Source organism: Myotis nattereri, assembly GCF_964212035.1.
Source record: "Myotis nattereri genome assembly, chromosome: 16".
NCBI classification, from domain to species: Eukaryota; Metazoa; Chordata; class Mammalia; order Chiroptera; family Vespertilionidae; genus Myotis; species Myotis nattereri.
Genome location: NC_138091.1, coordinates 2328939 through 2355559, shown reverse-complemented (window position 1 = coordinate 2355559; position 26621 = coordinate 2328939). Strand labels below are relative to the sequence as shown.

Here is a 26621-nt window from a genome sequence, read left to right as displayed (position 1 = left end):
GTCCCCAGGCTTCTCATGTCTGTGTGGCTCCTCCTCTCTCAATGCTCCTTCCGCCCGGGCAGGCATGAACTCTGGCAGGGTGCCCCGCGGCCTGTGCTCTGTCACTCTGAGGTGTGTTTGTTTCTGTCATGTCTGACCAGGTGCAGACACACACGCCTCGCATGGTGACCTTCGACCTGGCGGACACCAGGGCCACCGTCGCGGCCGCAGCTGAAACCCTGCAGTGCTTCGGCCATGTGGACGTGCTCATCAACAACGCGGGGGTCAGCTACCGCGGCACCATCCTGGACACCCCCGTGGACGTGGACAGGAGAGTCATGGAGACCAACTACTTCGGCCCCATCGCTCTGACGAAAGGTAACGTCTCCGGTGGAAGAGAGAAGCACACGGACATGTTGGTTTGTGTGTTTTCACTTGGTTCCTCCTCCATTTCACCCTGGAAACGTGCTGTCATTTACAGCTCCGGGGCTTGCTTTCCCAGATGTTAAAAAATACCTTTTATGGATTTCAGGGAGGAAGAGAGAGGGAGAGGGAGAGAGAAACATCAATGATGAGAATCCTTGATCGGCTGCCTCCCCCACACTTCCCACTGAGGATCGAGCCCACAACCCGGGCATGTGCCTCTGACCAGAATTGAACCCTGGACCCTTTGGTCCGCAGGCCAGCGCTCTATCCACTGAGCACTGGCCAGGGCAGCTTTTTCAGACTTTTATTTGCCTTTCTGGTCAGAAGTCCCGATGGTCTCTGCAGTGGCACCTCATTTGTAGAGCATCGCACCCTTTCCTCCTGGTGGCGCTGTGAACCCCGCAGAGTGGAGATGTCCTTGTGCCTGGCCTGGGCTCCGGGGGAGGCTCTCCCCTGAAAAGGAGGGCCCGCTGCGGTGAGAGGCCGGTGTGCGAGCTCTGTCTCTGCCTCCCTCTGCGGGGTCTGCGGGTGCAGGAGGCCCAGAAGTTCCCGGAACACGCTCCTCCCCACTGAGGGCCTCACCGTGCACCTCCGGGTGCCTGTGAAATCCAAGGGGAGGCCGCCTCCTCTCGCGGGGGGCGGGGGGCGGCGACCAGAGGAAGACCTCTCCTGAAGCCCCGACTCTCCCGCAGCGCTCCTGCCCTCCATGGTCCAGCGGCGGCGGGGCCACGTGGTCGCCATCAGCAGCGTGCAGGGCAAGATCAGCGTCCCCTTCCGGTCTGCCTGTGAGTCTCCGCCCCGCTGGGTGCGCTGTTTGTCCTGAGGCTGGGAGTCCCGCGCTGTCAGCCCAGGACGCAGCCTTGGGAAATGCTCGGTGCACCGTGAGCAGCCTCCGCAGTGCCCTGCTGAGCGGATGCTGGGTTCACGCGGGCCCAGCTCTGCTCCTGGCCCCCTCGCACCCCTGGCCCCCTCGCACCCCTGGCTCCATCACCCCCGGCTCCATCACCCCCGGCTCCATCACCCCCGGCTCCATCACCCTCGTCTCCGTGGGGCGGGGCAGTCAGCCCTGCGAAACCCAGGACTGTGAGCTGCTTAGTGAAGCGAGGCAGCCGCGCAGCGTTCCCACGTCAATTCCATGCCCCCCCAGGTCCTGTCACCTCACGTCCCTGGCGTTTATGCCTCCAGACCTACTAACGCACAGAAGTGGAGTCCCACTACGCATACTGTTTTGCGGTTTGCTCATTTCACTTGGCAGTTATCTTTTTACAGTAGTATATAGGGATTTACCTAATCCTTTTAAGTGGATATATAGTAATTCATTGAGTAGATATATGACATAATTTAGCCATTTTCCTGGATATTTCATTTTTTCCCCTTCAGTCTTTGACCATTTACAGTGATGCACTACAAAGAACATGGTAAATACTTGTATCTCTAGGCCATGGGTCCTCAAACTTTTTAAACAGGGGGCCAGTTCACTGTCCCTCAGACCGTTGGAGGGCCGGACTATAGTTTAAAAAAAAAAACTATGAACAAATTCCTATGCACACTGCACATATCTTATTTTGAAGTAAAAAAACAAAATGGGAACAAATACAATATTTGTATTTGCATGTGGCCCGCGGGCCATAGTTTGAAGACCCCTGCTCTAGGCACTTGGGAGGGTTCGTTGAGATGAATTCCCGAAAGTGGAAACAGGTCGGGACCAAATAATTAAAGCTTTCAAATGATTTCCGGTGCACACTCTCACCTCCATGTGTGGGAGTGACTGTGCTGGAAACTTCAGATATCATCTCATTGATCTGTCTGCCATCATGTAGCACCAGCAAGCAAACTGAATCTAGTTTTTCAAATTTATTTAAGAAGTATATTTTTATTGATTTCAGAAAAGAAGGGAGAGGGAGAGAGAGATAGAAACATCAATGATGAGAATCATTGACTGGCTGCCTCCTGCACGCCCCCGACTGGGGATGAAGCCCCACCCCGGGTATGTGCCCTGGCCGGGAATCGAATCCGGGACCCTTCAGTCTGCAGGCTGATTCTCTATCCACTGAGCCAAACCAGCTCGGGCAGAATCTAGTTTTCTTAAGTTAAAAGATTTCAGAGGTAATTTCTGTCCTAGTAACTCCTTCCTTTACTCCACCCTCTGGAAGTGAGTACTTATAACCGACCCCTCTGCTCTCACCACCTCCCCGCTGGGCTGCGCCCGCCCGCAGAACACAGGAGCGGCTGGCAGAGGCGCGCTGTCCTTCTGCACCCAGCTCGCCGCTTGGTTCTAGTTGTCTGTCCTCAGGCAAGTTGTTTGACCCTCGTTTCCCTGCTTATAAAACGAGACTTACAGCCGTGACGTGCCCCGCAAAGCTGTTCTGCAGGGAAACGAGACTTGGAGGTGAAAAGGCCCCTGTGAATTTCAAAGCCCTGTGTCCACACTTGCTTCTAGGGTGGTGTTCTGTGTCAGCGCCAGGGGCATAGGACAGCCATCTAAGGTTGCTCTGATGGCCCGGGGATGATTATGTACATAAATCGAAATGGTAAAGCACATGATAAACAGTTAATAACAGGTACGTCAGAATTAGGATATGCCATGTTCCTGGTACAAAATGATTTCCAAACTTTACTTTGATGTAATCTGAGTTTTGTTCTCCACTTGGCCTGTGACTAACGGAGGGCATAGTGGTTGGTCTGGGCACTGTGTAATGACCAGACTAAATGTGGGGGCTCAGCCCGTCAGTGAACCCCGATGAGTAGCCGTCTCCCCCACTCTGAGCCGCTGTCATGGGGACGAGGTGAGAGGAGCCACGGTGTGCTGAGCAGGTGCCTGTGAGCAGCCTCCTGGAACCACGGCTGGGGAGCGGTTCTCACCACACCTGCCCGCCGGCTCCTCGGGCAGCCCCAGCGCCTGGCCTGCCCCGAAGAATCTGGCCCCGCGGCTGGGGGCAGGTCAGACACTTGAGTTTCTCATGGGACTCGCTGCGCCATGTCCTGGGTTTCCCCTCCTGTTTTATTGGCTGATGGATCCCCCTTTCCTAAGGCTGGGGCACGGGGAAGTCCGAGTTGGAGGAAGCTGTTTTCAGTGGAGATGCCGCGTGCTTCCCCAGCCTGTCCAGGCGCTCCGTCCCCTTTGGAGGGCCTGTCCTCAGGCCTGAGCGGCCGGAGGAGCAGAGGGGCTCCGTGGCGGAGGTGGAGCCAGCTGGGTAGCTCTTCCAGGGGAACGCACTGCGTGGAAGCTCATCAGACAAGATACGTGGGAGAGCCGGCCGCGGCTTTCCTGAGCGCATGCCAGGTGCTCACTGGGAGCCGGCCTCCGTGACAAACCCGGGGCAGCCATGATGGCCCCCCGGACCGGCGCCTCGTCCGTGACTTGTGGGGAGCGGGCAGGTCTGCGTGGCCGGCATGGAAGCCGTCTGTCTAGTCTGCTGCCACCAGGTGCAAAAAGCTACTTGCAGGAATAACATGAACAGTATGAGCTCATTCTGTAAAGAAATTACTTACATGTAAAGTCACGTGTGTGTACATAGGATATAAAAAATAAGTCCCCAGAGACCATTCGCATCGGCTCCCTCTGGAGAGTGAAATTAGAAGGCAGGACTTTCACTTCTCGACTTCATATCCTCTGTCCTATTGAATATTGTACCCATTAGGCATGAAGTGGGGTTTTTCCTTTTAAAGTAGAATAATTTCTGTCTTAGAAAAGTTGCAGGAACAGAATAAAGAGCCCCCGTTGTGCCAGTTGTTAACATTTACATGTTTGCTTCATGTTCACTGTGTGCGCACACGTATGTATACATGAAGTTTATACTCTTTCTTTCCTGAACCATTTGGAGAGAGTTGGAGACAGGCTGCTCCTTTCCTCCGAAATACTTCAGGCAGAATCCTGATGGGGGCGGTGCCATCTGGTTCCCTAAGGAAGGCTGTTGCTGTGACACTGCACTGTCTAAGCTTAAATTATAGGGCCAGTTTCCTAAGTAGAGAATGAACATGTGGTCTCACCCCAGGCCATGCCCCACCCCAACTCACACCCTGCCTCTGGCCACCACCTTTGCAGATGCAGCCTCCAAACATGCAACCCAGGCCTTCTGTGACTGTCTGCGCGCAGAGCTGGAGCAGCACGGGGTCGCCGTGACCGTGCTCAGCCCCGGCTACATCCGCACCAACCTCTCCCTCAACGCCATCGCCGCCGACGGCTCCAGATACGGAGGTGAGGCTCCAGTTCCTCTTCTTTTATAGAAAGCTCTTAGCTGCTGAGTGTTTGCTCACTCATTTGAATGTAATTTTAAAAATGAAGACACACTGGGTGTTGGTCACATGTACTGCCTACCAGGTAACCTTCTTTTACCCCGGACCACCCACTGCGCCATCGGGGCAGGACTTGTCGGCTGGACGGAGGTCCCCAAGCTGAGACGCTGCCAGTCTTCCAGCGAACCCATCTCAGTGCACTGCTTGACCCAAGAGTTCCCTACCCACCATGCTTGAGAAGTAACTGACTTCAGGGCACTCAAAGCAGTGAGCTTCCGGGGTGAGGTGGGCGCATCCCTCAGAACCTCCCTCTGGCTTCAGCCGAAGAGAGCCGAGCTGGCCTGTCACCTCAGTGGCCCACCTGCGGCCCAGATGCAGGCTCAGGCCAGCAGAGACCCGTGGGTTTTGCCTCTCAGGTCTGCTGGCCCACGGGTGTGCTGCTGCGGGAGCCAGCCCTGCTTCCCCCAGCGCGACAGGCCCGCTGGCCCTGAGCGCCCTCCGTGTGCTGCCTCCCTGGCCCTGCGCGCTCCCCAGCTGGCCTGAGCCAAGACGGCCCATGCCCGGGGGCAGTGGCTCTCACTCACGAGGCAAGACGGAGGCATAGACCCAGAGAGATTCATTTTTATATTACTTCTACTTAGAAGAATCTTTTTTAAAAACTCCCCCTGGAATTTGAAAAATAAGCAACAATCAGAAACCTCCTATTCTTCTGTGTTAACAAAAACACAATGAGAACGGATGCTGGCAGGAAGCGCAGGCGGTTTGGACAACGTGCGAGCGGTTTCTAATGGCCTGTGATAGTGGCCTCCTCAGTGCCTGCCCTGGGTCCTACTTTTTTGGCAAAATTGTCACGATGAGGGAAGAAGGAACCAGTTACTGTTAACCAGCCTAACACCCCGGCTCCCACAGCTGCCACTAACCCTAACCCAGATTCCTTCCTGCGCCGCGTGCAGTGAGCACCTGACCCCTGAGTAGTGGGAGCACATGTGGCCAGGGCCTCCCCCACTGGCTGACCTCAGCAGCCGCCCATGCTGGCCGGCGGCTCACCTTCTGGAGTCATTGGTGCTTTCGAAGGCGCAGGTTCTTGAGGTCGGGAAGCCCTCGGCTGTGGTGAGCGCCTGACTGACTCCACCTGGGCTGGCCCTGAGCACTGGCGGGTTCCACCTCCGTCCCATGTCCCGCCCACCGGCCTCTGACCCCGGCTCACACCCTGAGCCACGGAGGGGTCCCCCTGTCCTGGGCGCAGGGGAGCTGGGATGGTGGGTGCACGATGGAAAGCTGGGGAGCTGGCCGCACCATGGTCTGGTCCACGCAGCTCAGCCGGGAGGGACGTGTGCTTTCAAGCTCACGGGTTTCTTTTGTCCACTTTAGTTATGGACGAGACCACCGCCCAGGGCCGAGTGCCTGCGGACGTGGCCCGAGACGTCCTGGCTGCCGTGGCGAAGAAGAAGGAGGACGTGGTCCTGGCCAGCCTGGCACCTTCCTTGGCCATTTACCTGCGAACGCTGGCCCCCGCGCTCTTCTTCCGCCTCATGGCCTCCCGGGCCCGGAAGGAGCAGAAGCCCAAGGACTCCTAGTGCCACCGCAGGGCTGCTGTCCTGGGTGCTTGGGGTGGAGGCCGGAGGCACTTCCCTGCAGAGCCCTGGCCGGCCTGCTGGGCGAGACCGGAGCACAGCGGCAACAGGCCCCCCGCCGTGAGGCCGGCCCTGAGGAGTAAGGAGCTGGGTTTTAATGCTGAGAACATGAAATAAACGAGTGGACACATGAGCCCTAGTCCTTGAGGGCTAGATAGCTGTGCCTCCTTCAGACCCCAGCTTCCGCCGGCTCCCAGAACGGGTTTCCATCTGGAAACCAGCAGACATCCTGACGGCGCCTCAGCCTCGCTGTCCGCGTCTGACTCACCAGGACCACTCTCCTAATGGCTCGGCCCCAAGGGAGAAGCCTGTAAGAGCCGTCCTTCCCTCCACCCCAGGCCCTGCAGTGTCCCCTTCAGCCCAGCGGGGCTAATGTGACCATCACTGCCCTCCCAGTGGCACCAGCTCTAGGACCAGAAAAGGGTTCCCATTTCCCTACTGACCCCCCCCCCCACCCACCCCCCAGCCCTGCAGGACCAGGCACCACTCCCAGAGACGCACTAAGGAGACCGCGTCCACGGGAAAAGGACACGTGGTCCACGTGTCCTCTGGTGTGAGGCTCAGAATCCGGTCGGGGCAGGGACTCTTTTTAAAAAAATATTTTTGATTTCAGAGAGAAAGGGGGAGGGAGAGAGATGGAAACACCAATGATGGGAGAGAATCATTGATCGGCTACGTCCTGCACTTTCCCCACTGGGGATCGAGCCCGCAACCCAGGCATGTGCCCCGACGGAATGAACTGTGGTCTCCTGGTTCACGGGTCGACGCTCAGCCTCTGAGCCACGCGGCCGGGCTGGGGGCGCTCTCTGCAGCAGCGTCTGCTCCCTGGTGGAAGCAGCCACTTCTTGGCTGTGACGATTGAGAGTAGCCAGAGAGGGTGCCTGTGGCAGACTTACTAACACTCCACGGTTGAGGTTCCTTCGGTCAGCTTCACACCTCAGTTCAGAACGAAACTTCCCCCTACTGGAGCTGACAGTGGAAATGGGGGTCCACTGTATAGGCTTCCCCGCCTTGGAGTAAGTCCCTCACACGTCACACTGTCCCCTGCCCTCCGTCCGACCTGGACCATGGAGCTGCCGTTTCAGCTGCTACTCCCCAGTGACAACGGCCAGAGCCGCCTGTGAGTCGGTGATCAAGGCTCGCAACTTTCCTGAAAGTCGGAGGACGAGAAGCGGGTTGGATGTGCTGACCGACCCCAGGGCCCACGCGCCCACACATCCATCCCAGGACCCGTGGCTGGAATGTGACACGTGGCTTTTCACTTTCCTCAGAAACCAGCTCCCTCCCTCCTGGTGTCGGGAAAGGCTCCTTCCATAGGAGGAAAGAGTGGACTAGAGCCGGCAGTGGCGCCACGCTGACGCCTGGCTGGTCAGACATGCCAACGCCAGCATCCCTCAGAGGCAGCCAGGAAGCTGTCTCTGTAGATGGGATGAGAACAGCTCTCCCTGGACACTGCTTGGCTGGTACTTTCTAAAGGGCCCTGTCTGGGTGCTGTCCTTTCCTCTCCATTAAGTAAATGGCCAGCAGCTGGGGCCGATGGGGTGCACTGCCCTCCAGGCGGCGGCCATGGTGGTGGCCGTGTGTGGAGGTGAGTGGTTTGGGAGCAGCTGCAACAGTGGCCTCAGGTGTAGGCTGGGAAGCAGCTTGGAGCAGACAAAAAGGGTCTCAACCTATATATGACACGTGAATCACATTGAATATCACTGAGTGTTTACTTGCCTAACGTTCTTCTATGGTTTTTAAAATATATTTTTATTGATTTCAGAGAGAGGGGGAGAGAAACATCGAAGAGTCATTGATCAGCTGCCTTCTGCACCCCTCACACTGGGGATGGAACCTGCAACCCGCACATGTGCTGACTGGGGAATCAAACCTCCTGGCTCATAGGTCGATGCTCAACCACTGAGCCCCATGGGCTGAGCTGCCTAACATTTTTTTTCACATATGCAGCTCACTGTCTAAGGCTTATTATAGAAACTTTGTATTCTACCGTATAAATAGAAAGTGATAGAATACAAACAAATCCATTAAAACTAGCTAGGTCCACTGTCTGCCTGGCTCTCGGGTCGCAGGGTCTGAGGTACCACAGGTGTGCTCGCACCACAGATGCTCTGCCCTCAGCAACTAGGAAGCGGACTAAGGGGCCAGTGGCTGAGGGTTCTCTGATGCCCAGGTTGCACCTAAGGCCTCCTGGGTGCCGCTCCCTGGAGAGCAGGTTTGGTAAAGGTGGGGCCTGTGGAGCTGTGACGTGGATGGCAGTGAGCACCTGTCTGAGGGTGAGTGCACCCCGCACAAGAGCATCCCAGAGGGGAGCTGGGCCAGGCCTGGCCTCTGGCTCAAACCCACGTTTGAATGTCTGCCCCCAGGGGTAGTGGTGTCCAGTTTCTCTCTTCCATCCTTGAAGGTGGTTTTCCCATCTTTTATTCTTGCTTCTGATGGGTAGGTTGGAAAAGCACATTCTTAGTTCTGCCTTCAGATAAAGTTCAAAGACACCTTCCACTTTACAAGATTCTTGGTGTTTCACTGTCCTATGCTTTATGCCAAAATCAGAGTCTGAAAAACAAAACCGAATGAGTTTTTCCCGACAGAGGCTGTGCACACCTGTGCCGAGGGACAGCGCTCGTGCGAGGTGCAGAGAGCTTCCCTTCTCCCCCTCGGGGACTGACAGCTGCCGAACCAGATGTGCACACTGCTCTGGAGGGAGCTGACAGACGGGACCAAGGAGAGAGACTAAGTTTGCTCTTCTCGGAAATTGGAGGGAGGCAGGTAGTTCAAACCAGACTCGGGTATGAGGTCAACGGCATGACCCAGTCACAAGCACACATGGGGCTCATGCCTGTGAACGCGGCAGAGGAGGCCACCTCACCCGGCCTCTGCTTCCTCTCACGTGGCAGCTACTTCGTTTCTTCAAGAGCGCTGTGGCCTGGTAACGTGCGCATGACCCGTGTCAGCCGTGTCTAGGTGGAAGGTGGCAGAATAGTACGTCGGGCACCAGCAGAGGGCCGGACACCCAATGTGGGAGGTGGCTCTACGGCTCCTTCCCCGCCTGGGGCACCGCTCAGCTAGAGTCTGTGCTCACTCCGCACGGACAGTTAAGGTGGCGTTTCAGACCCGGGGCCGGTCCACCGACAGCCATCACTGTGCCGCGCACCTGGCCTCCGTTTCTGGCGAGGGCTGCTGCTCAGCAGGCCTGGGATGGCACTGCTTGTCTGCGTCTATCTGCCTCCCCCATGAGACCTGATTTGCAGGCAGGACATGGGGCTCCTGTCCAAATCTGGGCTATTACACCACCTACCCTTCCCGCCCAGCAGGCTCGGGCCAGCAGTCAGGCAGCCCAGTCGTGGGCATCGCACAGCTGGGCTGAGGGCTGTCTGGGATCACTGCCAGTTTGCCGGGTTCCAGTGACCAGACCACCATGGAAACAGTAGTGTTTACCCAACGCGGTTTCTGGCCCCTGGCACTCAACCGAGTGATTAGCGTCTCCAGGGCCCTTAGAGTTCAAGCAGTCTCTCCAGCTGGTGGCCATGGGCTCCTTGTTTTGTTTTTGAATTTCTGTGAGTTTATCTGATCCAGGCTGCCCAGGACCAAGACCTCAAGGGCTTGCCCCACCATGGGTCCCTTTCACCTTTAAAGCTCTGGGTCTAGAAAAAATGTCCATCGCCCGAGGCCTTCGTACAGATCGGCATTGCTCTCCAGGATGACCTTGCGGATGGGCCCCGACCCTTCCGTAGCTCAAGGATGGCTGAGAGCAGGTCTTGGGAAAGCTGCCGTTAAGGCAGGGGCCCAGCTTCTTCGCGGAGGGGTAAGCCCATTTATGCAAAGGCTTAGAGGGAAGGTGGCGCCCACAGGCCTGCTCAGGGCACGTGAGGAACAGCTCCAGTGCTTAAACAGGTGCAGACGCGAGCTGCTCGGGTCCTAAATCCAAGCCTGGGCCAGACGTCAGACCCCAGTTGTGCACATGCACCAGGGGCCCGGCGACCTCCAGGCCTGTCACCTCCCCTGCCCCGTCCCTGCACGGCGCTGAGCAGTCTAGCCTGGGAAGCAGGGCCGGGTGAGACAGGAGATGTCCTGGGTGGGTCTAAGCCTGCTCTGTCCAGGGCCTGCTCTACTCACGTGCCGACACCGGCTGCAGCCAGACGCAGGGCGGCCTCTGGTGCCACCCACGGGCCGACTGCAGCAGCTATGGCACAGCCACGAAAAGCAAAGACACCTGGAGTTGAAATTCTCATCATTTTAATGGTCAATTGCTTCTGGTTGGCTCTGGAAGGTAGTTAAACAATAAACTTCAAGACCCCACCCCAGCACACTCACCCCCCTCAGCTCCCATCAACGTTCTATGCCCAGTCAGAATCCCATGGCCTCAGACTCCCTGTGGGTTGCAGAAATCCACAGCTTAGTGTGGCGAGTTGAAAAAACCCTTGGTACATTTGTGATCTGTGTTATTTTTAAAAAATAACAACTATTAAACCAAACACCTTCCCGGGCTCCATTGCCTCATGGAGCAAAAAAATGTTCCTGTGCGACCTGCATACTCTGCTGTCTCCTGTGGGCCGGCTGCCTGCTGCCTCGGGGCGTGCGATCATACGGCGTAGAGCTCGTACACCTTCTTTACACAGTACACCAGGGCGGCGAGCGCTATCGTGTTGTGCAGTCTCTTTCTGTGCAAGTCGTCCTTCCGGACCAGCACCACGGGGGTGGAGGAGGTGAGTGTGTGCAGGGGCAGGCGGGACAGTTTATAGGCGTCGTACTCCACTTGGTACTTGCAGCAGGGGTCAAACTGCCAGGAGATGCCGTAGAGGGTGCAGCAGGCCAGGCTCAGCACGCCCGCGGGCAGGGAGATGTAGTGGGAGTAATCTAGGGGCAGTGCCAGTGGGGTGAAGAGGCAAGCGGTGCCCGCCAGCACGGTGGTCTTGTGCAGACAGTTGCCCACGGTGATCCAGCGCGCGGTCTCATCGCCGATGCGGGTGGGCTCGATCACGATGTACTTGTACTGGGCTTCCAGGGCCTGCTCCAGCTCATACTCAAACTGGTCCTGCGCGTTCTCCCCATTGTAGATCTCGTGCACAATGTAACAGTCTGTGGCCGACAAGCTCACCCTTAGGAGGGAGGGCAAGAAAAAGACAAGAGTTAGCTGGGAGCACTTCCTAGGTTTCTTTGCTGAGACACTGAGGGGAAGGCACGGAGGGAGTCTGGCCTCAGCGCGGCCGAGAGCCTGCACTCTTGAAAACACGTCTCACTGAAGTTTCTATCACCCTCAGAACCCAACACTCAGGATCATCAGTGAAGAATTGTTTTTCTGAAAGAAACTAACGGACCATGAAAAGGTGCAGGAGTGCCCTAATCTCTAAAATGACAACCTGCAGTATACACTGCGCCAGGCAGTTGGTCTGCTGCAGGGGATGGACAGGTCTGAGTTAGCTGAGCTCCCAGGAAACAAGGATGAGGTCAGCCCCGGATCGCATTAACACCCCCAACACAGAAGCCCAGGTCAGCAGGGTGAGGTCAGCGCAACCGCAGGGCCTGAGGCAGGGACCACCCAACACCCTGGCCTGGCACGGCTCAAAACCAGTCCCCTCTTGCCTGCAGGGCCCTTCTGCCCTGGGCGACTGAGAACCAAACTCCCCTGACCCTTGTGGAAGGGCACGCTGCACAAAGTCCCCTGGCCCTCCCCAGGCCAGCACCCCCAGCACCCCAGCACACTGCTTAGCGAGCAAGCCCTTTATTTAATCAGGAAAAGAGACATCTCAAGAACAGCAATGACCGACACTTGGTGGACCTGGGAGCCCACGCTGACCTGTAAGCCCAGGACTGGATTTAGTCTCACAAAGACCCACTCCCGGGGGCTGAGCTGATCGGACCGCCCCCCCCGTCCCCACCCCCACCCCCCCTGGACCAGGGATGGATAACAGGATCCTCAAAGTGGAGCCTTGCACATCAAGGCCAAACAGCAGCAGGGAGGCAGTTTCCAGATTCTCAGCCTGAGGCCTCTCTAATGCAGACTTCCCACCCAGAGCACTCTTCCCACACCCGACGGCAAACCTCACTGCAAACCTGTACACACCTGTCACTTTCGTTTGGCTTGTTGCGGCCTGTCCTGATCTTTCTGAATCTCACACAGCTGTCAGGCACAGCTACTCTTCTCCTAGCTCTGTTATCTGTTCATCTGATCAGAAGCCTTCTTTAGCCCAGCCTCTGACAGGACACTGCTAGACACAGCTCTTGAGGCCGGATCAAGCTGCTTAATCCCTATGACCACCAGGCTGTGCAGAGCCTCGGTGAAAAGCAGCCCTTTGCCCTGGCCAGTCGGTTGGGTATCGTCCCAGGCACCGAAGGGCTGCTGGTTCTATTCCCAGTCGGCACATGCCTGGGTTTTTGGGCTCCATCCCTGGTGGGGTGTGTGCAGGAGGCAGCTCATCAATGTTTTACTCTCACATAAATGTTTCTCTCCCTCTCTCTCTAAAAATCAATAAAAATCTTAAAACAACAGCCCTAGCTGGTTTGGCTCAGGGGTTAGAAGTGTTGGCCCACAGACCCGGGTTTGATTCTGGTCATGTACCTCAGTTGCAGGTTTGATCCCCGGCCCCGGTTGGGGCATGTGCAGGAGGCAACCAATCGATGTATCTCTCTCACATCAACGTTTCCCTCTCTCTGCACCCCCCAAACCCCGCCTGCTCCACTCTCTAAAAAAAGAAAAAAAGCCCTGACTGGCTCGGTGGATAGAGCGTTGCCCTGCGGACTCAAGGGTCCTGGGTTCGATTCCGGTAAGGGGCATGTACCTTGGTTGCAAGCACATACCAAGTGGGGAGTGTGCAGGAGGCAGCTGATCGATGTTTCTCTCTCATCGATGTTTCTAACTCTCTATCCCTCTCCCTTCCTCTCTGTAAAAAAAAATCAATAAAATATATATTTTTAAAAAAAAAAAAATTCAATGGGAAAATTATCCTCGGGTGAGGATAAACAACAATAAAATAGTAATAAGTCAGTTATCATCGCCCAGACTTGAGTGCAGCAGGAAGGGCGTCCCAGGCCCCTTCCAAGATGAAAGCAACTCCATGGTAGGGCGGGTGGGGACGGGACTGCTGGGCAGACGCTAAGGAACAAGCACCAGAGCGGAGAGCGAGACCGTCCAGCGACACACAGGCGTGACCCGCAGAGGCAGGTTCTCGCTCTGGCTGCTGTCTCGCTCTCCTGTGGTCAGGTCAGAAATGAGGAGTCACTGGGGCTGGGCTGGCAGTGCCACCAAGGGCAGTGGGAGGAGCTCCGCTGAGAGGGCCCTGCATGCCCGGGGCTCAGGCCGAGGGAGCTCTGATCTGCCGTAGTGAAGCCACCAGCCTCATGAAGCTGGGCACTGGGAGCAGTCCTTCCCCGGGGGTCGGACAAGCTCCTAAACATGGGACGCTGTCAAAGCGCCTGCTGCGTGTGCCCGGGGGCAGGGCTGCCTTTCCGGTGCGGTGACGAGCGTTTCTGTAAGAACCCACCGGAAGTTTATGAAACGGGAAATGTTGGGTTTTCCCTGGACCCAGGGAAGGCCTTTATGGAGTTTTTCCATTTGGTTTTAATTCAGAGAGATAAACAAGAGGCCATTTCAATTATTCCTCCCAGGCAGGGCTCAGGACTGAAGGTGGCAAAGAGGAAACCCTACGCGGCCCACCTGGAACAGGCTGCCTGTCCCCCGTTTCCAGGCGATCACCCCTGGCCCGGAGGCTTCCTTTGTGTCCTCAGGCTCATTAGCCACGAGAGGCAGAGGGAGAGACAAGAACAAGGGAACGGGGGGCCGGGGGAGACGGTGGCCAACTCATTCATGAAGAGGCAATACTTCAAAGTCAGCTGTGTGTCCGGCTAACTACCACGGTGAGGCCGGGACAGAGGCTGCTGCGGGCATCCGAGGCGAGCTTTCTGGCCACGGAGTCCTCTGGGACACTCGAAACCAAATGCAGGTGTCAAGGCTGAGATTACAGAGTGCTCCTGACAAACCCCGAAGCTACCTTAGTCACGCAGTGCCCTCTGTACGCGGCAGATTACAGCCATTCTGTTAGGAAAAAATACTACTGGACTTGGAAGAAAATGCTAGTTGGAACCACAGCACCTGGATACCCTACTTCATTTGGAAACACATAGTGGGCAGGTCCCACCCCACCCCATGCTAACCGAGCCCGCCCCAGTTCCTTCCCCGCTGCCCTGGCCTCTGTAAGCCCAGCTGCACCCACACCCGCCCAGGCCCGCCTTCCCAGCCACCCGAGTGGGCTCTCTCGGGTTCCTCAGGTAGGAGTGGGAGGCAAGGCCCTCCCGTCATTGTCAACACAGATGAGTGTGTCCCTGGGTCCCACGGAGCCTGGAGGATGTGAGTTCGCCCACTGTCAGCCCAACAGCACAGGAGCGACGGCGAGCACACAGGCCTTCAGCTGCGGGCATTCCCGAACACCACGGCTCTGAGGAGCATGCGTGGGCACAGTGCCCTCACCTCGTGCACACAGCCTGTCAAAGCGTCTGCACTCCTACCGTCATCGCAAACCAACTCTCCACAGTGCAGACAAGAGCACAACCACAGAGTAACCTCCCGGCACCTTCACACCAGGCAGGCCCGCGGCCAGCCCAGTGGGCGGTGCCCACACACGGCCAGAGCCGCCACCCCCAGTGCAGCGAGGGATGTGTCCACTGGAAAGCATGGAATCTGGAGCCCCGAGAAGATTCCTAGGACCCCTATGTACAAAAAGGAAACAGCACGGCTCAAAACAAACCTGCACAGACAACCAGGAGGCCCCTTTTGCCAGAGGCCAGCCACCAAGCAGTCAGCACCTGCCCCTCCACCTGGGCTGTGGCAGTTGGGACACCATCAGACCCTGCAAGTGTAGGTTTTAAAAACTTCCCCAATCACCAGATTCCATTCTGCTTGGCGGGCACTTCAGAAACCTGGTGGCGAAGGATGCCCAGGAGTCATGTCTATAACAGCCCAGCTACCCAGCGTCCCTGCTACCCACACCCACCCACACCCACACACACACACAACCACATAACCACACCCACACCCACACACAACCACACACACAACCACACAACCACACAACAGCCCAGCTACCCAGCGCCCCTGCCACCCACACCCACCTACACACACACACAACCACACAACAGCCCAGCTACCCAGCGCCCCTGCTACCCACACCCACACCCACACCCACCTACACACACACACACACACACACACACACACCCACACACACCTACACACACACACACACACACAACCACACACACAACCACACAACAGCCCAGCTACCCAGCGCCCCTGCCACCCACACCCACACCCACACCCCCACACCCACCTACACACACACACACAACAGCCCAGCTACCCAGCGCCCCTGCTACCCACACACACACACACAACCACACACACACCCACCCACACCTACACACACCCACCCACACACAACCACACAACAGCTCAGCTACCCAGCGCCCTTGCTACCCACACCCACACCCACCCACACCTACACACACACACAACCACACAACAGCCCAGCTACCCAGCGTCCCTGCCACACACACACACACACACACACACACACACACACAACAGCCCAGCTACCCAGCGTCCCTGCCACACACACACACACACACACACACACACACACACACAACAGCCCAGCTACCCAGCGTCCCTGCTACCCACACTCACACCCACACCCACGGCTTGGTTATTTCTGGGTCAAATGTAACCCAAGCAGGAAAGCATCCAATCAGAAGGTTGCCTTGAACCAGTTCAGCCAACCCCCATGAACCTAGCCCACGAGAGAAGATTGCAGAAAAGCTCATGTGATCCAGGCTTCCTAAGAGACTGTATTTTAGCTTTTTACTGCAGTTGTGAAATTACCAGTAAGAGAGCATAATAAAGTGTTCTAAAGAAAGAGAGAAAGCACTGAGAATGGAAAAGTCTCTAAGAAAGGAAGTTAGGCATCAGGTACATGGCAGTGTTTATGGTATACTGCCTTTAGTGAAGTTTTTCAACGGTATACATTTGCTTTTATATGCACAGGACCCTCCTGGACACATAAACCAACACCTGAGGACTATGTCACTGGGGAGGGGACGGAAGCGCTTCAGTCAGTACTTGCAGAGCAGGGCTGCTCTCCCAGACACCTCTCCCAGGCTGGCCTCACTGCCTGGCCAACAGCCGGGGAGCCACTCCCACCTATCGGAGATCGAGCGGCAGCTGCAGACACTACACCAGGACAGGCTCTTGAACCTGCTCCTCCTCCACCTTCAACTGGTCAGCCGAGACCCGAGACCCTCCCTCCTCCTCGAACCGGCTCCAGCTCGGGCAGTGCTGGGACACACTCATCAGAGGGGCCCACAAACACCGCCGTCCCAGGACAAGGCGCCGCGAGGAGGATCAGCCACGAGGGCTGCAAGACAGACTCCACTTTCCCTGGGATCTGGGCCCCTCCTGGTCCCCTGACCCACTGCAAGGACGATTCCAAAGGCATCTGGGATTGCAGAAGTAGTCACCAATATGGGGTCCCCAAATCTAGCTGCACAGGATGCTCAGAGCAGCACTGTCTGGCCCCCATCAATGTGCCGTCCTCCAGACGAAGGTGGAGGAGTTCTGGCTGCACACTGGCAGCGCACCCCTCAGGTGAGGCGGAGGCAGAGGCGGAGCAGGTGGGGGACCCATGCAGAGGCATTTCACACTCAATCCTAAAGCACAGACTAAAGGGTTTCTGTGTGCTAACTGCGAAGAGAAGCAAGCAGAGGACAGACAACTCAGGAGAGCAAGGTGCCTCTGCCTGGGGGGAGACACATGGGACAGGGTGATGCTAGTTTTCTATTTCTTAAGCTTAGCAGTGAGTACACAGGTTTATTAATTTTTAAAAATATGGTAAAATACACACACAAAAATGTACTATCTTAACCACTTTTAATGTGTTCAGTATTGGTAAGTACATTCATATTGTCGTGCAGCCTGCCTCCAGAACCTTTTCATCTTGCAAAACTGAAACTCTGTCCCCATCAAACAACTCCCACCCACCCCGCCGTTCCACTTCTGTCTTTATGAACGTGAGGGACTGTTCTAGGCACCGTGTGTAAGTGGAATCATACGGGTTTGTCCTCTTGTGACTGGCTTACTTCACTTGGCACAATGTTTTCAAGGTTCATCTGTTATACAGCACGTGTCAGAACTTCCTTCCTTTAAGTGTGAATAATATTCCAATGTATGTATAAACCACATTTTGTTTCTCTCTCCATCCATCAATGGACACTTTTAAGTTATTTCCACCTTCCAGCTATCTATCCTATATAATAAAAGGGTAATATGCAAATTGACCCTAATGGCAGAACCACCAAGAATGACTGGTTGCTATGATGTGCACTGACCACCAGGGGGCACACACTCAATTCAGGAGCTGTCCCCTGGTGGTCAATGCACTTCCACAGGGGGAGCTCTGCTCTGCCACAAGCCGGGATGATGGCTCCGAGCGCAGTGGCGGTGGCAGGAGCCTCTCCCACCTCAACAGTGCTAAGGATGTCAGACTGCAGCTTAGGCCCAATCCTGTGGGGAGCGAGCCTAAGCCGCAGTCAGACATCCCCCAAGGGCTCCCAGCTGCCAGAGGGATGTCTGACTTCCAGCTTAGGCCCAATCTCCCAGAGAGCAGGCCTAAGCCACAGTCAGACATCCCCCATGGGGTCCCAGACTGTGAGAGGGTGCAGGCTGGGCTGAGGGACGCCCACCAACCCCCCAGCCCCGAGTGCACGAATGTTCGTGCACCGGGCCTCTAGTATATATATATATATATATATATATATATATATATATATATATATATATATATATAAAAGCCTAAGTGACCGTTACAACTGGTCAACCTGACTGGTTGACCCGTCGCTATGATGACGCACTGACCACCAGGGGGTAGACGCTCAACACAGGAGCTGCCCATGGGGGTCAGTGCACTCCCATAGCTAACCTCCCATGGTGGGCCAACCTCCCACAGTCCTTTCCCACGGCAGGCTGGTCCTGATCGGCCATGATCGCCGGCCCGGCCGAGGGACCCCACCCGTGCACAAATTTGTGCACTGGGCCTTTAGTTGTGAATAATGCTGTGAACATGGATGTAAAAATATGTTTGAGTCTCTGCTTTCAATCTCTTTGGATATATACCTAGAAATGGAATTGTTAGGTGGTAGTTCTATTTTCCCTTTTCTGAGGAACCGCCATCCTGCTCTCCACAGCGCCGCACCACATGACATTCTCAGCACCAGTGCAGGAAGGTCCCACCTCCCCACAGCCTCACCCACACGGCTGTGTTTCACAGTAGTCATCCTGATGGTGTGAGATGGGAGCTCATTGTGGATCTGATTTGTACTTTTTAAGATAATGGCTTTATTGAGACAAAATGCACACACCATGGGATTCACCCACTTGAGTGTACAATTCAACGGCTCAGCACTTTCACCCAGTTGTGCAATGACCACAATCAATTTTAGGACATTTCATCACCCTGAAGAGCCCTGTCATTCCTCATTCCCCACCTCCCAGCCCCTGGCAACATCCATCTACTGCTTGACTCTGTGGGCTGCCTAGTCTGGGCCCTCCATGTACCTGCACTCATCCGTGCACTGCTTTTGTGACCAGCTTCTATCATTTAGCATAACAGTTTCAAGGATCATACATATGGTAGCTAGTTTCAGACTTGTCAGAAATATACTTCTGATGTGTTTAATTTTTAAAAATTATATGGGGGGGGGGGCATCAAAGGTGCTATACTCAAAAATGGTCAATAATGGTTTTGTTTAAATAGTGGCCTAGCAGGTGATTCTTAATTTTTTCCTCATACTTAGAATTCTGTATTAAAAAATATAAATATGTGCTTCTTTTATAATGGGAACATTATAAAAATCTTCAGGGAGAAATATTGTTCAACAGCCCTTATATCCTTGGGTTGAAGACACCAGAGAGCCACGGGGACCCCAAAACCCAGGGAACAGGAGCAGCGCTCCACTCGGGCAGCGAGTGCCTGCGAGAAGCCTGCGTGGGGAGCAGCCCCAGCCTGGTGAGCCGAGCGCAGCTTCCAGCTGAGGCGTGTGTAGGCCTCACTCCCCAGTCCTCAGTGCGGAGGAGGAGATCCCAGCTCCGTTCATGCAAGTAAGCACTGCCCGGTGCCCTTTCCTAGAACCAGAGCCAAATGTCACCAGGGTGGAGCACTTGCTTTCGGTCCATTTCCTCCGGGCCCCGGGCTCACAGGCAGGACTGAGGTGTGAGCTCCCATCCGAACTACAAAAGGCTGTTGATTCTGGTCCCTGAAAGCAGAGGAAGTATTTTCACCCCAGGATCCCAGCACTGGGCCTGAATGTGACAGGCATTAGCAGAAGTACGCTTGAAATGAGTGACGGGAGAAAAACAACTAGTCATTAAGACAACGGGTGGCTGAAAATTAAACCAGGTCCATATGTCATGTTGCTTCCTAAATAAGAAGCACATGGTCGCCCTAACCTGTATGACTCAGTGGATAGAGCATCGGCCTGCGGACTCAAGGGTCCCAGGTTCGATTCCGGTCAAGGGCATGTACCTTGGTTGGAGGCACATCCCCAGTGGGGAGTGTGCAGGAGGCAGCTGATCGATGTTTCTAACTCTCTATCCCTCTCCCTTCCTCTCTGTAAAAAAATCAATAAAATATATTAAAAAAAAAAAGAAGCACATGGTCACTCGGTCACCCATGATACATGAGGTGCTGGATTCTAGCTCTACCCCCAAGTCTAGGAAAACGCACTGTTGGCTAACCAAAAATTGCTTCCTCCATCCAGAGCCAAAGAAAGCAGTAAAATGCTATGCTTGGATTTAAGGGCCAGATAGGACAAAAAGGCACAGGCATGCAGCCCCAATATGGAGGACAGTTCCAAACAGGTCAAGGAACTTCCTCTCACAGGGCGCCTGGCACCTGCATCTCCACGTGCAAGAGAACACCTTCCTCCTCTGTGCTCTGGTAACTGAGCAGCTCTCTGCTGAGAACAAGGACACAGCGCATCCAGTGTGGAATGGCGAGGCCTGCATTCAAGTTCCCTCTCAGTCACTCCCTGGCTTTGTGTTCAAGGGCAAACCTCCTGGCTACTCTGAGCCAGCTTTGCGGTGTCCAGTGGGCAAAGGCCTAGCTCTCCCAAGCTGCGGCAGCGGAGGGGAGGGGCTGGGTGTCCAAACCAGTGACCGCTGCGAAGCACCACCCAGTGTTTACATGAAGTAAAATTAAAACTAGGAATATATCCCAAGAAACCAGAAACGCCAATCAGAAAGGATATATGCACCCCTATGTTCATAGCAGCACAAGTCACCATAGCTAAGATCTGGAAACAGCCTAAGTGCCCATCAGCAGATGAGTGGATTAGAAAACTGTGGTACATCTACACAATGGAATACTATGCTGCGGTAAAAAAGAAGGAACTCTTGCCTTTTGCAACAGCATGGATGGAACTGGAGAGCATTATGCTAAGTGAAATAAGCCAGTCAGAGAAAGATAAATACCACATGATCTCACTCATTTGTGGATTATAGAGAACAACATAGACTGATGAACAGGGACAGATCCAAAGACAGAGAAACAGTGATCAGGCTGTCAATCCCCAGAGGGAAAGTAGGGGAGGGCGGGGGTAAGGGGAAGAGATCAACCGAAGGACTTGTATACATGTATATAAGCCAGACCAATGGACATGGACAACAGGGGGATGGGAGCATGAGTGTGTGTGTGGGGGGGAGGTTGGGGGTTTATGGGGGGGGATGAGGACACATTTGTAATACCTTAACTAATAATAATAATAAAAAAAAAGAAAAAAGAAGAAAAGTAAAATTAAAGCATTGTTCCTCAGACACATGAGCCACACTTCAAATGCTTTAAAGTCACGAGTGGCTGTGGCTACCCTAACGAACAGCCCTGAGTAAGGAACTGTTCGGACCACTAAGTGGTTCTGGGCTTTCCCAAGAACTCTGGGCCTGTATGGTTGCCGCTGGCACCAGGGACAGAACACCGTGGCAGCTGGAGGGTCCTGTGTGCTCCCTCTGTGGAGTCCTTCCCCTTCCCTCCCACTATCCTCACTCACTGAGGTGCATGCAGAAGCCCACGCACGCATGCGCACACGTACACACACACATGCAGATGCACACACACACGCATGCATGCACGCACACAGAGGCTTGGGGCAGAGAAGCCAAACTCAGCCTTCTTCTTATCTCCCTGGACATAAGATCATTCCTCTTCTTCAGAAAGTTGGGCCTGAACTGGAATGCAGCCTAACAAGTTACTACAGCTGGAATTCCAGGTTGCTCAAATGAATCAAGGGAAACAAATTTATGCCTAAGAGGATGCACCCCAGCAGACCCTAACCCACAATGCCCAACTTCTGGGATCAGAATGTGTGGCCAGCTGGAACGGACCCACCACCCTCCTGGTTGCGCATGTACAGACCTGGGCGCAGAGGCTGTGAGCACGGCTCATCTGGACCAGGAGGAAACAAACATTTCAACCACACAGCAGAGCCATATGGGAGTCTCTCAGGAGAAATAAAACACAAACCCCTAAGGCTCTTCAGCGCTAAAAGGAAAGGATCAGGTCAGAATGAGGGGAGTGCGCCACCTGCCCCGGGCACCTGGGCCTTCCGTGCAGCTGGACTGGGAACCGGACCCTCCACAGCCCTCCAGAGCCACGTCGTCTGAGTCACAGGTTAAAGCAGAGCTGTCCGAAGATCCAGTACCAAGGAACAGAGCGTGAAAGACATGCAAGGAATCCCCGCACGGGCTGCCTAAAAACGCTGCACAACCAGGGCAGGGCCAGGACAGAGGGATTCACCCTAAAAGCCGAGCAGTTAGTCCAGCGGGCCTGGCCTCGGAACACCCCAGGCCTGCACAGTGCTGCTGCCTCAAATCATGACCGGAACCAGATAAACGCAGGAACTGAGAGCATGTGGCTGTACTCACATTCCAGCAAGCACGGAGAACTCAGGGTGCGCAGGGCCCCGAGAGAATGAAGACAAGGAGCCCAAGGGGACCGGCGGGGCCGTCTGTGAGCTGATCCGGGCCGGCACCCAAGTGGCAGAACACACAGGTCCCTGCACTGGGCCTTCCTAGGTGAGCAAGTGTCTCAAAGACGTCGACAGGCCAAGGGGCAGTCTGTGTCGTGTGCTCGCTGCCAGTGTGCTGAATTTTGGACAAGAATTCAGGTTACAGCTCAGAGTCTGGTGTTCTTCATTACAAACATTGTTGATTTCCTAGATTTAATGGAGTGGAGAGAAAAATCAACATGCAAGCAGCTTTCATTTTGCTGTTTCCACCCTCTCCTAGTTCAGTCTAGACCAGCGGGGTCCTGTCGCTAGGACTTCCTGCACTGAAGCCCATGGTCTGTATCTCTACCCACGACAGTCACAGCCACCGGGGGCTGCCAGCACCTGACATGTGACTAGTGTGACTGAGGAGCTGAATTTTTCATTTTACTTAATTTTAATTAATTTAAATGTAACTATCACATGTGACTAGTGGCTACTGAAGTAACAGTTCTAGACTCCAGAACCAGGTGAAGCAAGAATCCATATACTGTGTATTCTAAACTCGACCATCATAACACACAGCTGATAACAGAAATGCTCACGGACAGCCTGGCACTGGAGCCTTTAGGTGCAAGGCCTGCTGTGGAGTCCGCAGCCACTGGCGATTCTGGAAAGTCTCCCAACGTATGGCTCTGCTCAGCCCGTGCACCAGGCAAGACCGTTTCCTCCAGCTTCAGCATAAAGCAGCTGCCAGCCAGGTTTGTGCAGCAACTCAGGGAAGTGGTCTTACAACGTGGCGCTGAGATTCGGGTCAGCACAGATGTGACACGGAGCAGCGTCATTTCAGGGAGCAGTAAACAGCCACATTTCAGTGTTAAGAGCCAATAATACACGTGGGCCTCATAATCTATGGTGCCTGCCAATCCATTAATCCGGCCTGCCCCACCCAGTCTGCCCACCCACAGCGCAGGAATGGAGGGATGCCCAGGAGTCAGCTAGCTGGCAGGGGCGCCAGCGTGTGGGAAGATTATGTTTCCATTCCTCGCTCACATGGGACACGAAGGGAAACCAGGTCCCCAGCGAGGGCCTCCCAGCCAGGGCAAATGAAGTCCCCGTGTCCTCCCACCCCCGGCACCTGGAAGGCCGCCGGCAAACAGAGGGCCCTTCAACGGTGCGTCCCGAGGAAGGAGAGCTGGCGCCGCCCAGCCCCACGCCAGATGCCACTGCGGCGACCACATCTGCAGGTGCGGGCAGGGCCCCCGTCGGCCAAAGGCTGCAACCTGACCCCGAGGAGACCAGGCAGGTAGCAGCCCCGGCCAAAGCGTCGGCGAGGGGCGAACCAGAAAGCACTGGCCTGACCAAGAGCCGCCACCACGCAGCTTTTCGAGGGGAGGGGGGGTGTGAGAACTCCCTCAATTTGAAAGTGCTGGCAACCAATTAAATTCTCTTAAAAACGGAGGCCCTATAATCAAGGAATGGATTAATGACTGTCTCAAACCAAGGAGAAAAAATCCCCAATATCTCATTTATTTTCTTTTAACGTTATTTTTTCATTGGTTTCAGGGAGAGGGAGAGTTAGAAACATCCAAGAGGAGAGAATCACTGTTCGGCCGCCTCCTGCGAGCCTCCCATGGGGGCCGAGCCCCAAGCCCCGCGTCCCGCTCGGCCCCCGGGTCCCGCTCGGCCGCAAGCGGCGGGCCCGCATCTACTCCTCAGGTCGGCGAAGCGGAGGCCCCGCCGGGCGTCCCCACACGCCCTTTCCGCGCTCCCCCCCGGGTTCCGACAGGCTATTTCCTCCGACTGAAGGGCTGACCTTCGCATGAAAGGCCTTGACACGCTCCCTCGCTTTGGGGACCGCTGGGGAGACCCTCGAGGCCACGTCTGTCCACGTCTGATCTAAGAAACGCACGGTCGGAGTTGGGGAAGAACAAAAACACATCTGCTCGCCATTCACTGCTTCTCCAAGAAGCGGAAGGCAGAGCCCGGGGATCGAGGCGGCCGGGACCGCTCCCAGGGCCGCCGGAGACGATGGACGAGCCGCCCGGAGGGCAGGACGGCAGGACGCACAGGACGGAGCGGGAGAGGGCGGCGGGGGGGGGGGGCGCCTCCCGACAATCTTCACCCTCAAGCAGCCACAGCACGGCTCCTCCCTGACCAGCGCGGGCCTCCCCGCGCCCCGCCGAGGCCGGGCACACCCTCCCGGAGCAGAACCCGCGCGTCCGCGCAGCCGCGCCAGCCGCGCCCCGAAGCCAGTCCTCCCCGGAGTCCGCGGAGGCAGGGACGCGCCGCTCCCGCCCGCGCCATTCATTGGAAAGGTCACTCAGGACTTCCCCGCCGGCGCGCGCGGAGCCGCCCGAAAGGAGGCCGAGTCCCCTCCCGCGGCCTCGGGGGAGGGCGGAGGCCGCCGGCCAGAGCGGACCGCGTCCCCCGCGGCGCCCTCCCTCGGAGTCCGTCCGCGCCACGTCAGGGCCGCAGCCGGGAGGCCAGCGTGGCCGGCGCGACGGGAGCCGGACGCTGCTCGGCCCGCGGGCGGCAGGCGGGCCCCGTGGGCCTGCGCGGCCCGGTCCGGCCTCGCTCCAGATCCCGAGCCCCGCGGAGGCCGCTTCGGCACGGCTCCCACGCGGCTGCGGGTCGGCCTGCACCGGAGCCCCGCGTGCCCGGCGGAGGAACGGGAGGGAGGAGGGAGGTGGGAGCGAAGGGGGCGCCCGGGGACGAGGGCAGGGACGGCGCCGCAGCCACAGGCGGCCTCGCTGGCCACGCGCGCTGCGCCTCACGCCGGGGCGGCCGCCAGCGCCGGGCTCACCTCTCTCGGGCGCCTCCGCTGCCCGGGCCCAGGCGCCTCCGTCCCCACGCGGCCATCTTGCAGACTCTCGGCTCGCGGACGCCTCGCGCGGCGGCCTGGGCGGCGCGCGGGCCGACGGGAGATGTAGTCCAGATCGCTGCCTGGGACGGCGCGGGAGGCGGGGCCGATCCACCCAGGACTACAATGCCCACAATGCACCGGGCCGGCAGCCCCCAACCCGCGTCGCTTGGGAAAGGTGGTCCTTGGTGCGGGCTGGTGAGGCGGTGGCCTCGGTAGAGTGCGGTTCGGCCGCCTCCTTGGAGATCGAAGTTCTTCTAGTTCCTGGCCTGGGAGTCAGGCCCTACCCGCTCGGACGTCCCGGGGTTGCGGCAGCGGGAGCTGCGGGAGGGCGGAAAGGCGGAAAGGGGGCGCCCGGCTTCCCTGCCCGTCGCTTCCTGGCGGGCCCGGCGTCTCGCTCCCTCCGCGAGCGGCCCTCCTGCCCTTCCCGGCCGCCTGACCGTTAAGGTCACCGGGCGGCAGGCGCTGCTCCTCCTGCTTCATCCCCCAAATTACCTGGGTTCGGGGAATCCTTTGGAGACCAGACAGGCGGGGGCCCCGCTGCACGGAGGTCCTGCTCGCAGGGGTGGGGGGCTGACAGCACAGGAGGAGCGCGCCTGTGGTCCAGGCGCGAGGGAGAAGCCCACTCGGGGCCTCGGGCGCCGGCCCGCCTCTCACCGGGGCGTCATCTCCTCCTCTGGTGCCTGTGAGGGTCGGGTCGGTGCTGAGCGGGTCACCCCCCTGATGGCATGTTGTGATGGGTCACGGAAGGAGCAGGGAGGCCGGCATTGCAGGAGGCGTTTGGGCAGCTTCCCCGGGAAGCCGCCACCTCACGCCCCAGCCAGGGAAGAGGGGCGCGTGCCAGTCAAGGTGGGGCGTCGAGAGGGGACTTGTCCGTCCATTAAGCCGGGGCCTGGGCACGGTTGGCCCAAATGGGCGTGGCCACTGCGAGCTCAGCGGCCTGCACAGAAGCGGCCCTCTCTGCTCTTCCCGTGGCTCTCGGCTCTTGCTGCTCCAGGCGTGTCCTCTTGCATTCGGACCCCGCGCACATGGCCTGAAGGACTGCCCGGCCTGGTGCTGAACTGGGCTTTGTGAATATGGGCCGGAAACTGGACCCTGGCTCTGACTCAGCTCCACTGACGCCCCGCGGCACTTGGATGACTGGACGGAGGGGAGCCCAGGGTGTGATTCCACAGAAATGAAGCTTCTCCACATCACACCCTCCGTGGGGGGCCCTGGGAATGCCTCTCCGGTGGGGCCCTAAGGCCCCCACTTCCAACAGCACCGGGAGACAAGCCCCTCCTACGGGAATGAGGGGCCTGTGCAGAGCCCGGCCTTTCCCACCAAACGAAGCAGCGATTCCTAGAGGCGGCTGGCTAATTCGGGGGGGAATCCTTTGCAGGTTCTGAACTCTAGTCCCTCCCCTGCTTTCCCTGGGCAGCATTGCTAGACATTCATTGGCTTCATAAGTGTTTGAGCAGCGC

The 26621-nt window shown here is 56.8% G+C and overlaps 2 protein-coding genes across 7 annotated transcripts in view; one reads left to right on the top strand and one right to left on the bottom strand.

The window, feature by feature from the left end:
- DHRS7B (dehydrogenase/reductase 7B) overlaps positions 1 to 7987 on the top strand; it is an 87579-nt gene extending 79592 nt beyond the window's left edge. For 2 of the 3 annotated variants that reach the window (XM_081110741.1, XM_081110743.1), the window contains exons 4-7: positions 141 to 357; positions 1098 to 1190; positions 4451 to 4603; positions 6013 to 6427. In XM_081110741.1, the coding sequence (XP_080966867.1) occupies positions 141 to 357; positions 1098 to 1190; positions 4451 to 4603; positions 6013 to 6218 (669 nt within the window). In that variant the 3' untranslated portion in view covers positions 6219 to 6427. Of the gene's footprint in view, positions 1 to 140; positions 358 to 1097; positions 1191 to 4450; positions 4604 to 6012 lie in introns of all 3 variants that reach the window. The other variant, XM_081110742.1, reaches the window with a different exon arrangement.
- A 45-nt stretch (positions 7988 to 8032) lies between these two features.
- Positions 8033 to 25976, bottom strand: TMEM11 (transmembrane protein 11). Of its 4 annotated transcripts, none has more exons than XM_081110746.1 (3): positions 25102 to 25184; positions 22234 to 22523; positions 10493 to 11371 (listed from the first exon to the last, which is right to left on the bottom strand). In XM_081110746.1, coding segments are annotated over exons 2-3 (519 nt in total). In that variant the 5' UTR covers positions 22236 to 22523; positions 25102 to 25184; the 3' UTR covers positions 10493 to 10854. The 4 variants fall into 4 exon arrangements, with proteins under 4 accessions (XP_080966870.1, XP_080966872.1, XP_080966873.1 ...); XM_081110747.1 differs by lacking the exon at positions 25102 to 25184 and adding an exon at positions 24112 to 24524 and having other exon boundaries at positions 10494 to 11371; XM_081110744.1 differs by lacking the exon at positions 22234 to 22523 and having other exon boundaries at positions 8033 to 11371; positions 25102 to 25976.
- Positions 25977 to 26621: the final 645 nt, after the last annotated feature.